Source organism: Rhynchophorus ferrugineus, unplaced genomic scaffold (assembly GCF_030347505.1).
Source record: "Rhynchophorus ferrugineus isolate W39M unplaced genomic scaffold, kcgeb_rfMv2 rfM10, whole genome shotgun sequence".
Classification (NCBI taxonomy): Eukaryota; Metazoa; Arthropoda; class Insecta; order Coleoptera; family Curculionidae; genus Rhynchophorus; species Rhynchophorus ferrugineus.
In genome coordinates, this window is record NW_027472589.1 from 17,802,426 (window position 1) to 17,817,999 (window position 15,574).

At 32.8% G+C, this 15,574-nt stretch overlaps 1 protein-coding gene across 1 annotated transcript in view; it reads left to right on the forward strand.

Annotated features, from left to right (window-relative positions):
- Positions 1–15,574, forward strand: part of LOC143203794 (discoidin domain-containing receptor 2) — a 555,483-nt gene that overhangs the window by 288,731 nt on the left and 251,178 nt on the right. The window contains exon 3 of the mRNA XM_076416074.1: positions 3,900–4,002. Within this exon, the coding sequence (XP_076272189.1) occupies positions 3,900–4,002 (103 nt within the window). The remainder of the gene's footprint in view (positions 1–3,899; positions 4,003–15,574) is intronic.

Here is a 15,574-nt window from a genome sequence, read left to right on the forward strand (position 1 = left end):
AAATTAATAGCACAAAAATAACAACGTAATGTTTCCTTAATTAACCTTAGATAAAATAAATCGAATCGTTTTTGTTTAAATAAACATATCGGCTGAATTAAATTGGAAAAATTAACTGTGGATAAAAAAGCAAATCAAACGGTCCATCAGATATATTGTTGGTAATTAAAAAACAAATGCCTATAAATATATTTGAAATAAAAAATTGTTCGGATATATAATTAAATATCGCATATATTTAGTATAATGGTACTCGTATTTAGTATCATTAAAAAACTACTTCGAAATGTATATTGTTAACTAAGTACCTTAATTAACAGATACAAAAGATAACAAAGTGATTATTTATACAGTTCAGCAACAAAAGCTGTTTTCCAGTATTTTCAATTAATTGATATGTATTTTTATATGACGACAACTAAAATAATATAAAAAATACAGAATTTTTCAGGATACATTTTCAAAATACAGGATTTTTCGTAATATGCAATAAGCGATTTTTAGTTTTTTAATTGTGGCCATGGTTTAGACATCGTGAGAAAGGGTAAAGGGTACTCACTACTTAGCTCAAGAGAACGAATTGGTTTATTGGGCTAATATTGAAGGTTTAATAGATACATTTAAGATTTAGCGGGATAAAACATCATAGCGTCTTTTCATAGGTTCATCGAAAAGAAGCCTTAAAGTAGTTCTGCTTCACAACAGCGGTTTTAATGCTTATATTACTGTAGGTCATTCTATAGACGTCAGAGAAATCTACAATAACTTGTACTAGATTTTTCTCAAATTAAAATATGATGAAGGACTAGCGAATTACCGTGCTTTTTGTGTCTATGGGATAGCATAGGGCGAGCGAAACACTAGACCAAAAAGAGTTAGCCGCCAGGGATCTTAAAGTTGTTCGAAAGGACGGCTTCCAAGAGATGTTGGTATCTCCACATAAACCACTTTTACCACCGCTGCACATATTGTGGGGATAGATGAAGCAATTTTTCATATAACTTCTTAAAGAACGAAACTGCTTCAAATAGATGGTATCAAAGCTTCTAGACGTCTCAAAAGCAAAGGTGAATCAGAATGTTTTCGCCGGACCAGATATTAAACCAAATTCATCACGACCATGACAGATCTTGAAGGCGAATGATGGATTATTTTTAAGGTCACAAAGAAACTTTTAGGCAATTGTAAAAAACCTAACAATAAACAAATCGTCAAAAGAAGCCTTAGGTGGCCTAGTGAGTCTGAAAGCTAATTTTCTTCATTCCCACCAAGCGGTCGACACTTTCTCGAATTTCGCGGGATATGAGTGCAGGAGGTTTCACTAAAACATTAAAAATATAGAGAAAACATACCAAAAAAATGGAGTATTTTAATGATATCAGGCTACTGTTGGAAGCTTCGAAGATACGTTTTAGATTCGTTCCATAGGCAAAAATTTATAAAAATATGTGCTAGTGACTATATATTAAATTGAAATAAAAATTATCCTGAATTATTTGTAAATAAAATAATATTTAACAAGTTTATTATCTTGTAACTGAACGTAACAACTCCTTTAATATAGTTACCCAAATTGGAAGAAAAACATGGATAATAAGGATGCAATTTTTAGATTCAACATACCCATAAATATAGATATTACATCACAAAACCCAAACAGCTCTTAGAATGTTTTTTGCAGACTTCTGTTAATTAATTAATTTTAAAGGATTTACATAAGATTGACATTGATCAAGGGGAATTGGTTGATGGCTTAGGTGGTTGGAGATTGGCTTTTGTTAAGTTTATAAGATAAATCGGAACGGTATAAGACTTTTATTATTAGCTTGCGGATATTATGTTGAAAAGAATAAAACCAATCATAGAGAGAAAAAACCTAGTACCAACACACCAGTTTGGGTTTATTAACAAGCACTCAACAATTAACCAGGTCCACAGAATAACAGACGTTATTGAAAGAGCCTACGAAAGTCAAAAAGTATGCTCAGCTATATTCTTAGATGTAGCACAAGCTTTCGATAAGGTTTGGCACGAAGGCCTTGTTCATAAACTACAGAAAATGCTACCAAAACAAAACACCGAACTATTAAAATCATACATCACAACCAGAATGTTTAGAGTCAAAGAAGAAGAAGCTTAGACTACAATCAAAGAAGCCAAAGCAGGTGTACCACAAGGAAGTGTACTGAGACCAACTTTATCTACTCTATACTTGTGATACACTACAAATAGAAATTATTACGATGGCTACATGTGCTGATGATACTGCGATTATAGCTGTCGGAGACAATAGTGAAGAAGCTTTACGAAAATTACAACAGGCAAGTGACAATATAAATAATTGGATACAAGCTTGGAAAATAAGAATTAATTAAAGTAAATCTGTACATGTGCAGTTCACCTATAAACAGACCGTACAAGTACCAATAACATTAAATAACACTATCATTCCATATAGCAACAACGCTAAATATCTCGGAATAAATCTCGATGCAGAACTTCGCTGGAAGGAAAATATAAAGAAGAAAAGAAAACAACTGGAATTGAAGTATAAGAAAATGTACTGGTTAATTGGAAGAAAATCACAATTATCAGTAAAAAATAAATTGTTATCATATAAGCAAATACTGAAACCTATATGGACAGACATAGTCCAATTATGGGGATGTTCTGCAAAGAATAACATAAATAAAATTTAAGTATTTCAGAACAAAGTCCCGAGAGCCATTGTGGGTGCCCCCAAATATTATAGGACTGATTACCTACATCGAGATCTTCAGGTAGCCACAATGAGTCAAAAAATCAAGAGAATTGCAACGGGGCATGAGGAAAGACTCCATTCTCATACGAATATTAAAATATTGCAACTTTTGGATACCACCAGAACAGGACACAGACTCAAAAGAATCAAACCATCTGATCTTGTGTAATGAGGTGCACATATTAAAAAATTCGGCAGTGACATGTATAAACATTATTTCACCAGACACTGAGTTAGGGCCGATGGGTGCTCCTAATTTTATACTTAGATTTAAGTTATCATAATGACAAATTGTAGGTTAGACGGAAACGACTAGTAACAATGCATTAATAAATAATCAAAAAAATATATTTGCTTGTTTCCTACATACCATGTGACATTCAGAAACATTCTCTACATATTAATCGGTTTGAGTAAATGAAAAACATAACACACCTGGACATGATACACAAGTATTTTAATTGGGACAAGTAGTTTTCTTGATCTAAATAGGTTCTCGATGCACCTTTGTGGCTAATCTTACTATTTCTTCTTCAAGGTTCTGCTCAAGTTTACTATATTTTATAGATAAAATATGGCAGCAATTTTTAATAGTCATACGGATTTAAATATAGTAGAAAAACATCAAACACAAGGATTGGATGAAGTATTGGAATTCAATACGTTGGGGTTTGGCTATCACTTCTCCCACGATCGCTGGAATCAAGTGGAGGGAAATGATATTTAAAAACAAATCCTTTAATAAATACATCTATATTCAGTAGTGTAGTATATTAGGTTAGAACCGATTTAATGACAATCGGTCAGTGTTAGGCAATTAAAACACTGGATTCAACTGGGTCGCTATGTATTTATACTTTAAAAACTACACGTTAAAAGCCACGCCATAGAATTAATCAAAATGGCGGGATCTAAATACTGCCTGGGTGGATTGAACACGAACATGCGCCATAGCGTTCATACAATTTTATATCTCGAGGCCACTACTTTAACATGTTTTTATGCAACTACATATACATCAGGCATGGTGACCACATGGCACCTCCACCGAATTATTTATATGTCCGACAATTAATAAATTAAGAATTAGAATAGGAATATGTAACCAGTAATAATATAACAACTCTTTTTTTTAAAGGAAACTGTAATAAGCCTCTCGGCATGGAGTCTGGACAAATTCCAGACGACGCCATTTCAGCTAGTTCTTCATACGTACCCAACGTAGGGCCACGGAATGGACGGTAAGTTCCATATTATAAGAATTTCAATTTTTTTCTTGTAAATGTTCAATGTAGAGTAACCAAAAAAATTACAGAATTTAGGATTTTATACATAGATCTTACGTGATAGATACGTGATCTTTAAAGTTAATAATGTTAAAATAATGTTGGGAACTATCGAATGAAATTACCTCTTTAGATATCAACTGTTTAGTAATTGACTACTTTTTACCATCGACTCAGTCGCTATTTTAGGTCCGACTGATTTTGTTACTATTTATTATCGACTGTTTCAGTCGTACTTTTAGTTACTATTTTTGGTCCTACTTGTTTCATTCGACTGATTTTTAACATTCTGGCTATGTCGTCCATAGATTTATATGTAATATATGTAGTTTTATGAGTTTTTTTGTAGCTTGTAAATAGCAATATATAGTATATTACTATTATAACATTTTTAATATATATTTTAAAGTCTCCTTTTACCAACTATGGGTTTATCTAGACTGGGCCTAAACTTTAACGTGGGCCTACCGACTAGCGAGTGACCAACTTTAGAAATCATCACAGAAGATATCCGGTCTTACCCAGCCTGGTTACTGGTGTGACTGGGATCATTTTCCTTGTCGGATTTTACACTCTTGCCTAGAACATTCACAAATTTTAAACAATCACAAACATAAATTTACGACCATGCCCCAACAGGATTCGAACCCGCGGCTATCGCAACAGTAGGAGGACCGTCCCATCGCCTTTACCACTGCGCCACCAAGCCGGCTATAGCATCTTAATACGATATTTTTCAAGATTGTTAATGTAATAGGGTAAAAATATTGAAAGAGGGAATAGGAATTATAAAATATTTTGACTGTTTTTATAGCAATAATTGGAAATATTTCGATTTTTGTTAAAAAATATTTCTGTTCAATAATAAATAAAATATCTGAATGAAATATCATTTCATTCAGACCATTTTTAATTATGACATTTATTAGTTTTTTTTTTCCTATGATTAGGTATATGTTTAATTTTTATATGATCTTAAGTTTTTAGGTTTTGTTCAAGCTCTATTGTATTGTCTATATTTATTACAATATAATATTTAAAAATAGCAATTAATACATTAAAATACAACAAAACATTTGTGGGGCATTATTCCATTCCACAGAAAAATTCCATTTCTTTTTACGAATCCACATAACATTCAAATATTAAAGTAATTCTACTTCGTTTGAAATTAAATTATAAATTGCATGTTATATATAATTATTATAATAGTTTTCAGTAATTACTTTTTTCCTTCTCTTTTTTAAAGTTAGTTCGTGAAGGAATTTATATATCTCCGTCTCGCTCATACTACCGTTGGAAAATATAAACAGTTATAAAATTAACTGCACCAAGCAATTGTCTCCTTCCTTTCCTCATTCACAATTTATACAGGAAAGAGTTCGTACATCTTCGTCTGACATCACAAATTGAAAAAAACAGCCGAACCGTGCATCTGACTGAAAATACTAATTACTATTTTCAGTCGCTAATTTTTGTTTTTTTTGACTATCGATTGTTTCGACTTTTTTAAGTAGATAGTTCCCAACGCTATTCCCAACGCAATTTAACTAATTTATAATTAAATATAATAAATTAAATAATGAATAATTTGGAGTCTAACATCTTCACTCTTGTGAAGAGTGTCTGAATCTAGTAGTGTGAAATCTAGTAGTTCTAGAGTTATATTTGGAAAACACTATATAAAATTAAAGTGGATATACACTATTTACCTTATTGGATTTTGAATACATATATATCCTGAAAAATATTTCAGCTAAATCTAACATATAGTTTTGCTTTTGTTTCATACTAAGGCAATAAAAAGGTTTTGTAGTTTATTTCCTTATTTAAACTCCGTTTTGGTTACAGATTTTTTTCTCGCAACACACTCAGAGGTACCAGTTTGTCAACAAGCACTATACAGACATCTTGTGTACCCAGAAAAATGTATACAGAATTTTCAATTAATATTACATCGTAGAATAGACAAACTCAATAAGTTTCTAATTCGCCTTAATTCACGAAATCAAAACATCTACGATATCGAAACCGAATAATCAAGATATCGTTCTCGTTAAGATACTAAGTTTATAAAAAATTTACATGAGAAATAAAATCTTTAGTAATAAAGCCAAAAGAGCTTCGCCAAATTCAACAAAATATACGAAGTCTTCAGTGTATATATAATATCTACTATTGGTCAAATCTTTCGGTTCAACAAAGTCGAGTTGTAGTTATCCCGCAAAAATATCTCAAACAATTACGAAGAAGATCAATAGAATCGGTTAGTATCGTCCCTGAAGATGTAATATGTAAGGGTTGCAAAACCTCAGCTAATTATATTTAATCAACACAATCAATATTTTTTTGAACATTTCATAATAGGACATGTATTAAAAAATGTTAAATTTCACAAATTCAGTGATGAGTTCTCTTAGACACATATTAGGACCTTGCTTATACGCTAATCGTTTTTTCGCTGTAAGAATGTTTTTATTGATATCGATATATTATACATTATATTGAATTTTTATAATATCTGTTTAAATATATTTTACCATAATAGATTCCCATTTTTGGCAATATAGTGATAGCGTGCTGGAAGAATGATGTTATTTCGATAGCCATCCAGTCATTCATCCGTTCAATCGCTTTTGCAGAATTTCAGAGATAGTGTACCATACGATGCATCGACATAAACAACTGATAATCAGAAAGAGCTATGTCTGGTGAATACGCTAGATGCGGCAGAACTTCCCATTCGACCTGCCACATCCTTCCCTGTGGTAGTAATTTTCCTTCTTTTTGGATATTTTCCACCATCTGTAGACGCCTGGAAATAGCTGATTAAACTGCTTTCATGCATCAGCTGTTAAGATGTCTGTAAGTTCTTTGAGAGTTTGAACTGAGTTCTCATCCAATAAGACTTGCAATTTATTGTATTTTAAATCGTTGAAATGTAAACCTGCAATATGAGGGAGCAACATCACCATTAGTTTCTAACACTATTGGATAGGCGTCGGCAGCAGATTTCTTTTAATCGCATGATAAAAGTAATTAATTTAGAGAAGGCAATTACGAACGTTCTCTGATTAGCGTCCTTATACACTGAGTAACTCAAAAGTACTAAATAGAAAACTATTGGGCGACTGAATTTACCAGTTAGGTTAGGCTGTCTAATAGTTGTTTATAATGATGCTTCGCATTTTTATAAAAAAATATCGCTGATTCTAGGAATGAATTCTAGGTATATAAATAAATTTTCATGCCAAATGCCGATTATGCCAAATTTGCCTGACATTAAAAGTAACATCCTAATAATAAACTATCGATAATATAACTCTAAGTTATTACCGATTTTGTATCAGAATATATGTTCATCCCTTTGGTGCCAAATGCCATGTCTTATAGAGGGTAAAAAAGAAATATACATTGGGTATTTCTCTTCTTTGCGCAAATTAATCCGCAGAGACTTATTTAGTTTTAAGACATTTATTTATCAATAAATTAACCTACAATTGCAAACTTGAAATAAAGAGGAATCTAGCATTCCGAATTGGTTTATAAATGCTTGATTCCGTTCGAAAGCTTCCGCTTCAGCTCTGTTTCAAAAGTCCTGCCAATTCCATACGATCCTGACGAGAACCTCTTGCTTTAATATGACTTAACTACTGGCTTTCGTCTGAACATCGACTCTGCTAGATTACTCCTTTATCATTATAATCGACCACCTAAATGCAAGAAGTTGTTGATGATCTATGTATCATTGAAAAGTAGACTATGCTTGATTCAGTGGATAACATCTTGCTTTACCCTGAAGCTCCTCCCACAGGTTTTTGATGTTGTATAAGAAAGCTGACTCAAGAAACCCCTTTCTGCAGCCGATTCGTTGAGATTCTCACGTGGAGAAATACACTTTCAACTTTGACTTTTCCACTTGTTGTTATGGATCACAGATCACAGTAAGATCACAATTTCCATCAAGTCTAAATTGATTCGTTTGGCACGTTGCGCATGCACCAGCGTTACCCCTGCAGCATTTTTCGTCAGCTATGGGTTTTATGCTTTGCTTGGTGCCTTTCGTGTTATAGATTGGCTCTAAGAAGTTGTTTTTAAATATTATCTAAATGGGCCATACATTGGTCCTCTAAATTATATACGCTTAAAAAATGGATGCAGGTAAAGAACGAATTACAAATAGCAAAACAAATAAAACAGTATTGCTCCGCAACTTCTGAGTTGGCTTACGTGGAAAAGCTTAAATGAGATGTTTTACTATACTCCCTAATTCACCAGACGTTACTCCTTCCAATAACAGCTTATTTCCTAAGAAAGCTCATAATTTGCCTGAGGAGAATATCATGTCCGTCAGAAGAATGTGTGAATAAAACCTAAGATCGATTTTTAATCACAAATACTCAATACTTGATTTATAATAATCCGTATAACTAATTTGTACTCCCGATATTTATTTATTTTACCGAGTGGATACTGAGAAAATCACTTTTGACGTCATGTAACAACAATTAGTAAATTGTCGTAGAAGAGTACGCGCCGCCACTGGTTCGCTCATCAGATAAAACGTCACCACTTATGAATAGTAAATAATTTGGCTTAATTTTGACGTAGCAAACAACAAACGAACAAAACTAAATCCGTTAAATAGTAGCTATCGGTGCGCGAACATTTAGTTATGCGCATACATTTCACCGTCGTCCAAAATTACATTTGAATCTTCCCAATCCCCCGCCGATCCTCTCCCCCTCGGCCACCGCTCCAGTCGACGGAGCCGGCCCTCTCCCCCGAAACCTCCGCGCTCTGCCTATTCTGCGGAAGCAACACGGAAAACGCGTTAGCGAACAAATCCGTTTTATTTCCATGGAACTGTGGCGCGCCGGCAACAATAACAAAAAAAATTAGTTCAGAAAACTATTCGTCGAAGAGCGAGGCTGGGGAAGTAACAGAACGACGGATGGGGCGAGGATACGGAAATGGTCTGCAAAAAAATTTATAACTATTGATTTGCGGTATTAAAGGTTCCAAATTAATACAGGTAATTACAACGATTGTACTCCGATGAAAGGTTAACATATTTGATCATAACCTTCTTCACAATATTTTATCACTTAGCACGTTCGCTGTCGTTCTGGGATCAAATACTTTCCCTAGAAGCCCACTTTTTTTTCTGATTACAACAACAAAATATATGTATATATATATATATACATATATATATATATATATATAACTACTAAAATAAGATAAAAAAATATTCAGCAGGAAAACGAGAAAAAAATAGCTAAGTAAGTGTTACTTCAAAGAACCAAAATATTCTTTCAAGTAAATTGAGAAGTCAGTAGAAATAAATGAACGACCATAAGCTAATACGAATTTTAATTAAAACTCATAAAATAAATAAAAACCCTATTCAGATAAACATGAGAGGTCACACATGACTCATTTTTGCTTTCTCATTATCTTTCCAGCTTTCTTCTCCTCTCATATTTTCAAAATATGTTCGCTGATTACCGCTCTGGAAGTAGGTTTGGACGGAGCTTTTAGTAACATTTTTATGATAGACAAACGAAAGTCAATTGGAATACGATTGCCTGAATATTTATTGTAATGTTAAGGCACGTTTCATATCCACTTTTAGGACGAGAGGGTCCTGAGATATCGATATTTTCCCGCCATATGCAATTCTGTAATACATAGGAATCAAAAAGGAAAAAATCGAAACTAACCAAGTAAATCACTCACCTATAGTCATCAGATAATGCCGATACAACTCTACGGGTGCTACTCTACACTGCTAATGCTGAACTAAATACAAGGTTTAGAAAAAACATCGCACAAATAACGCGCGGCGGATGGAGCGTAATTGGCGTCCAATTAAAGTTAATGTTACGCGCTATTGGCTGTGAATGTATTAAGCAGAGTTTTTGTAGGTTGATTTCCTATACTGTTGTCATTTTTTCAATTTGAAAATACTTTTACTAAAAAAAATTTCGTCATTTTCCATAACTTACTTCCATCTTTATTCAATACTAGCGACCCGCCCCGGCTTTGCACGGGTGCAATACTGATAGTAAATTAAATACACTACAGAAAAAATATGAACGTTGTATATAAAAACATAGCGGCCCGCTCCGACTTTGCACGGACATGAAATATGTATGCCTATGTCACTCAATGAAAACATGATTAAAATCGATCCAGTATTTTTGGTTCATTCATTACTGCCCTTGGCCTGCACGCATTAAATTTGGAGTAAAACAATTCCTCTTCCCCTATACTTACTATGAAGATTTCCTGCTATCTTTGGAATATCTAAATTCATACAATTTTTATTACATTACACATTTTTAAACGCAAATTTTAAATCTGTAATATCTCCGAAAATATTTGTTTAATTTACATTCTGTAAGGAACCATATTGATCTATATTAATTGCATACTATATTTAAGGTACTTAATTCGATAAGGATTAATGCCGTATTGCTTAAAATAGCTTCGTAAATAAGCCATTTTCTCACGTAAAAAGTAAACAATAAAAATGGTTAATGTGGGTTATCCCTAAAATATAAACATATACCATCGCGGACTTTTTTGTAGACCTTTTTATGATGTACAATACTGTAGTACATTAATTTGATTTAACTCGTAGGGTTAGGCAGCGTTTCTGCTAATTTCTAAATAAGCCTAAAAAATAGGTTAATTTACGACATCACGTTAGAAACCTCTAAAATTAGCAATGTTGCCTTAGTATATTATGCATGTATTATACATATAAACCTTCCTCTTGAATCACTCTATCTATTGAAAAAAACCGCATCAAAATCCGTTGCGTAGTTTTAAAGATTTAAGCGCACATAGGGATATAGGGACAGAAAAGGCGACTTTGTTTTATACTATGTAGTGATATCAATACCATCTCGAAATAACGATCTTGATTTCGTAGCTATTCAAGCATCGATCTATTTTCGCACTTGATCATCATTTCGAAATCGTGTGCTTGCTAATCCGTACTGCTTCAGTCTCAACAAGTCGTAATCAAGAGTCGCTATATCTGTATGCTGGCAAAATGTCCCACTCGAACGACATCTATTTGCGAATTTTAAATAGTAAATAAGAATTCCAAAATTCATACTCCCGTAAACACCATTACAAGTATTTCTAGTAATTAATTTTAGTACAGCTTCAAACGTTGATTAGACCAAAAAGTAGTTTCGACAAAAAAACCTTGGAGGTCTTTCGAGCCTTGGAGCTTAACATTCAGTAAAGATTATTTAAAAATTTCCTTTTTCTGAAGTTATTTCATGCCAAGATATTTGACTGAATTTTCTTGTTTATTTTGTCGGTGAAATTGATATGCACTTTTATTTTAATCTTTATTCATATTGATGCATTGTTTTTCTGTCCAGCATTGTATTTGGGCAATGTTTATTTGTAACTTTTCAGATGATTCAAGTGCTGTTAGAAATATAGCAATAACATTTTCATGTAATGTAGGAAAGTCACTAGTTTATAACATATGAGGGACTGGTCGCAATACACTTCCCGATGTCTCAACTGCTTGTATTTCTCTCAAATTAGAATAAACATCCTATTGTTTGAATAAGTATAGATGACTCTAACATTCTTGAATATTCGTTATCGACAAGCATTTTAATGTAATGTTTTAAACCCTGATGTTAAACTTTACAGTTTTACAAACAAATTTTATCAGTTTGAGCAACATCTAGAATTATTGCACCATAATTTGTATATTCTTCTAGTAATATTTCAATGACATTGGCGATTCTGTAAACCTGATTTATAGTGGAATGTTGTTTCCACTATACAAAATTGACGATACGGAATAAGATAGTTTTCCTTAACAACTAGTTTTATCATTTTTATTAGAAGCTTTTCAAATAATTTAGACATTGTCAGTAATAGTGATAATGACATAAAAGCTGTTTAATAAGGTGGCTTTCTTGATTTCAGAATTATAATCACCTTGTAGTACATATTGTAATCTGAATGTAGTTTTTTTTAGGTTAATAATCTTAATTGTTCTTCTCTCTTAGTTTCTTGAATATGTCATCGCTAATAAGGTCAAAACCAGGAGTCCTTTTTGGGCTAATATTTGTTTTTTTTTTAATTTCATTTAGAGTGATAGTAGGATTTTAGTATTTTCAACCGACTTCGAAAAAGAAGGAGGTTCTATGTTCGGCTGTATATGTTGTTTTAATGTACGTTCGCCGATTTCTCCGCCAATTGTAGGCTTTTTATTCAGAAGAGTACACTTCCGAGGTGGTCCCATGGGAACTAAATAAGGTTTGTCGGAGGAAAGGGGGAAATTCGAAGGAAATTCTTAAGTAGATAACCTTTTTATCTATTTACAATATTAATTTAAGTACTACTAACTGATCACTTTGATGATCACAAACGGTTCAAAAAATAATATAATTTTACATATACAACATGACATATACAATAAATTAAATTATAAACAAAACAATTCAAAATTAATGTAAATGTTTGGGTTCGGTACCTATTTTAAAATAGTCAGTTGACAGTAGTTAAAATAATATTGTAAACAGATAAATACGTTTAGGTTGGTATTAAGCTAAGTTGTGTCTATATAGTAGAATATAAATTATATGTAGTAGATAGGTAAAATAACGTATTTTATTATTTTTATTTAGTTATAACGATTATTATGTACATATTTTATTTCAAAATGTTTTTCTTGTGTTAAAAATCCAAGTTTGATTATTTTTTTAATATTTAGTGAGTTCCTCTTTATTTTTTAAATCGATTAATTTTTTTCGTTAAAAATATTTTTACTGTGCAATGGTGTACAATAATTATTTATCGTTATCCATTATATGGGGTTGAAACATTATCTTCGAGGTGGACTACAAATCATGTGCTTTCTACTGATTATTTGTGGTCCACGTCCTATACCCATTTTAAGTCGGATGCGTTTGCATAATAGGTCTTTTTAAGTTCCTCACACCGAATACTCAGCATTAGCTCTATTATGAAGTCCACGCAGAAATTCACCCATGGTATTATTTTTTAATTGTTCTGATGTAAAATTATTGAAGTATTAGCTTGCTGAGTACTGGGGTAATTCCATTTCCTTATCGCTGTTTTTTTTTCTAGAATTAATAGTCTAGAATATCTTTATGATAGTTGTTACCATTTACTATCCCCTTTATTTCTTGGGCATTTCAAAATATGAAGTAAATTACGTCCTGTAAATTAAAGGTATAATAAAGAATGAAGTAAAGCTAGAAAAGCATATCGAAGAACGACAGACCAATATTAATAAGTTGGTAAAGTAACGGAGGATACAATGAATATAATATTTTTTCACTTTCTGAACTGAAATTGATGTTATTAATAATTTGACGAGTATTTTTTATACATCAGATTAATTATTGTTAGTACACTATTCTGAAGAGGAATATCTTTGAACAATATTTTAAAAAATGTCATCTGGTTTACTGATGTAGTTGCGGGTTAAATAGTCTCTTTATAAAAATATATACCCTTTATATTAACAGGTTAAGTCCCCGGCGTATAATATGAAAACACATTTCTTTGGCAGAACCTTCACAGGTGATACACCAACTTTTCGATACCATTTTTGATGGAGCCATGTTTCATCCATTGTCACATATCGACGCAAAAACTCGAGTTTATCTTCAAACACTGCTCCGAATCATTAACTCGTCGTTGTTTTTGATCAAAAGTGAGCTCACGGGGCACCTACTTTGCACAAAGCTTTCTCATACCCAAATATTCCTGAATTACATGATGTATACCTTCTGTTGGTATCTTTAAAGTTCAATTCAATTTCAATTTATGGTCATTCAAAATCATTTTGTCGATTTTTTAAATGTTTTCGTCGGTAATAACATCTTTTGGCCGTCTACGTACCAATCCTTGTTGGTTGGTTTTCCTGGCGCAGTGTCCGGAAGCACGGAATCAAGCCAAGTTTTTGCTTCAACTGTATTTTTTCCTTTGAAAAAGCAATATTTTATTAACACGCGAAATTCCTTTTTATCCATTATTATTTTCACAATAACAAAATTAACAAAAGCTAATAATCCGAAGCTGTCCAATTTATACACGCATCTTTGGAGGGTCAGGTCTAACTAAAAAACATATGCATTTAATTCTAGTAGCTCCATCTATGTCTCAGGCCGGGGACTTTTCAATTGACCTATTAAGATAAAGAAGATGTCAAAATATTTTCGAAAGTATAGTATGAATCGATTCTTATTTTGCGAGTGAGATACATGTTATCAACTAGTGGCGCTATCTAGAGCGTAACCTTGTTATCGTCAGAGCGTAATTTGTACAGGATATAGTGGCGCCGTTGTGTGTTAGTAAACTTATTAAATATAATGGCGGATGATGGCGAAGAAGACCCGGTAACTCGTAAATTTGTTTAAATAAAATACTGGGTCGTTCGTTTTGATAACGTAAGCAGCCGGCAAACCCGAACAATCCCTGTCTATAGGCCCCGAACATTTATCGTCGACGGAATAGTTGAAATTCATGACCGGTCGTAAATCGGTCGGTTTTAGGGTCCTCGGGGCCCCGCGCGTAAAGGCATTACCTCGAGCCGAGTGCGTGCGTGTGTACCTGTATCCCAATTTTTTGCCAAAGGCGAACCTAAACAACAAATATTAGAGGTTTCCCGGCCGGGCTGGGACTGGGGGAATCGATGACGATGATAAAGGACAACGAGGGTCGGACGCCGCCCGATTTTTCGATGATACTCTCAAAGAAACCGATCCGGACCGGGGAGATAATCCTTTTGGAGACGATGGTAAGGATATTAATTTAAAGAAATTACTGCATGTTCCAGATTCCGATGGAAAAAAGCTTAAAAAAAGGTTTAGCGAATGAAGAAAAGCAGTAGACTGTACGCAATCAAAAATATTCACAATTTAGTTATTTGTTTGTATCGTCTATCTTATTTCGAAAGAGATAACTTAAATAAAGAACGCCAGTAGGTCTCCGTATGTATTATGATAATTTTTTGAATTTAATAAGGCATTTTATTTTTTGAAAGAAGAAGGTCAATGTTTTCGAACGTTTTTGGTTCTTTGCGCTGTTCTTTATGATCGACATCAAAATTCCCACTTCTAAATCGTTAAAATCAAAATCGAAAATTGGGAAGTTTATAAAAGTCTTTGATGCGTTTCGGCAACAGATTTCTTCAAATCAAACTTTCACAATAAGCGTATATAACTAATAAGAAAACCATTATATTATGTAACTGAATTAATACGTCGAATTTTCGCCTACGTATACCTCTGATTAAAATACATGCAATCTCATCATGCATGCAAGTTGATTGTCGACTAAAAGAAAATTCGTTCCAATTTTGTCGTAAGTTAGTAGCAGTTAAAATAATATTGTAAATAGATAAATAGGTTTAGGTAGGTATTAAGCTAAATTGTGTGTTTATAGTAGAATATAAAATACGTGTAGTACGTATATACGTATACGATAGGTGAAATGGTTTTGGATTATT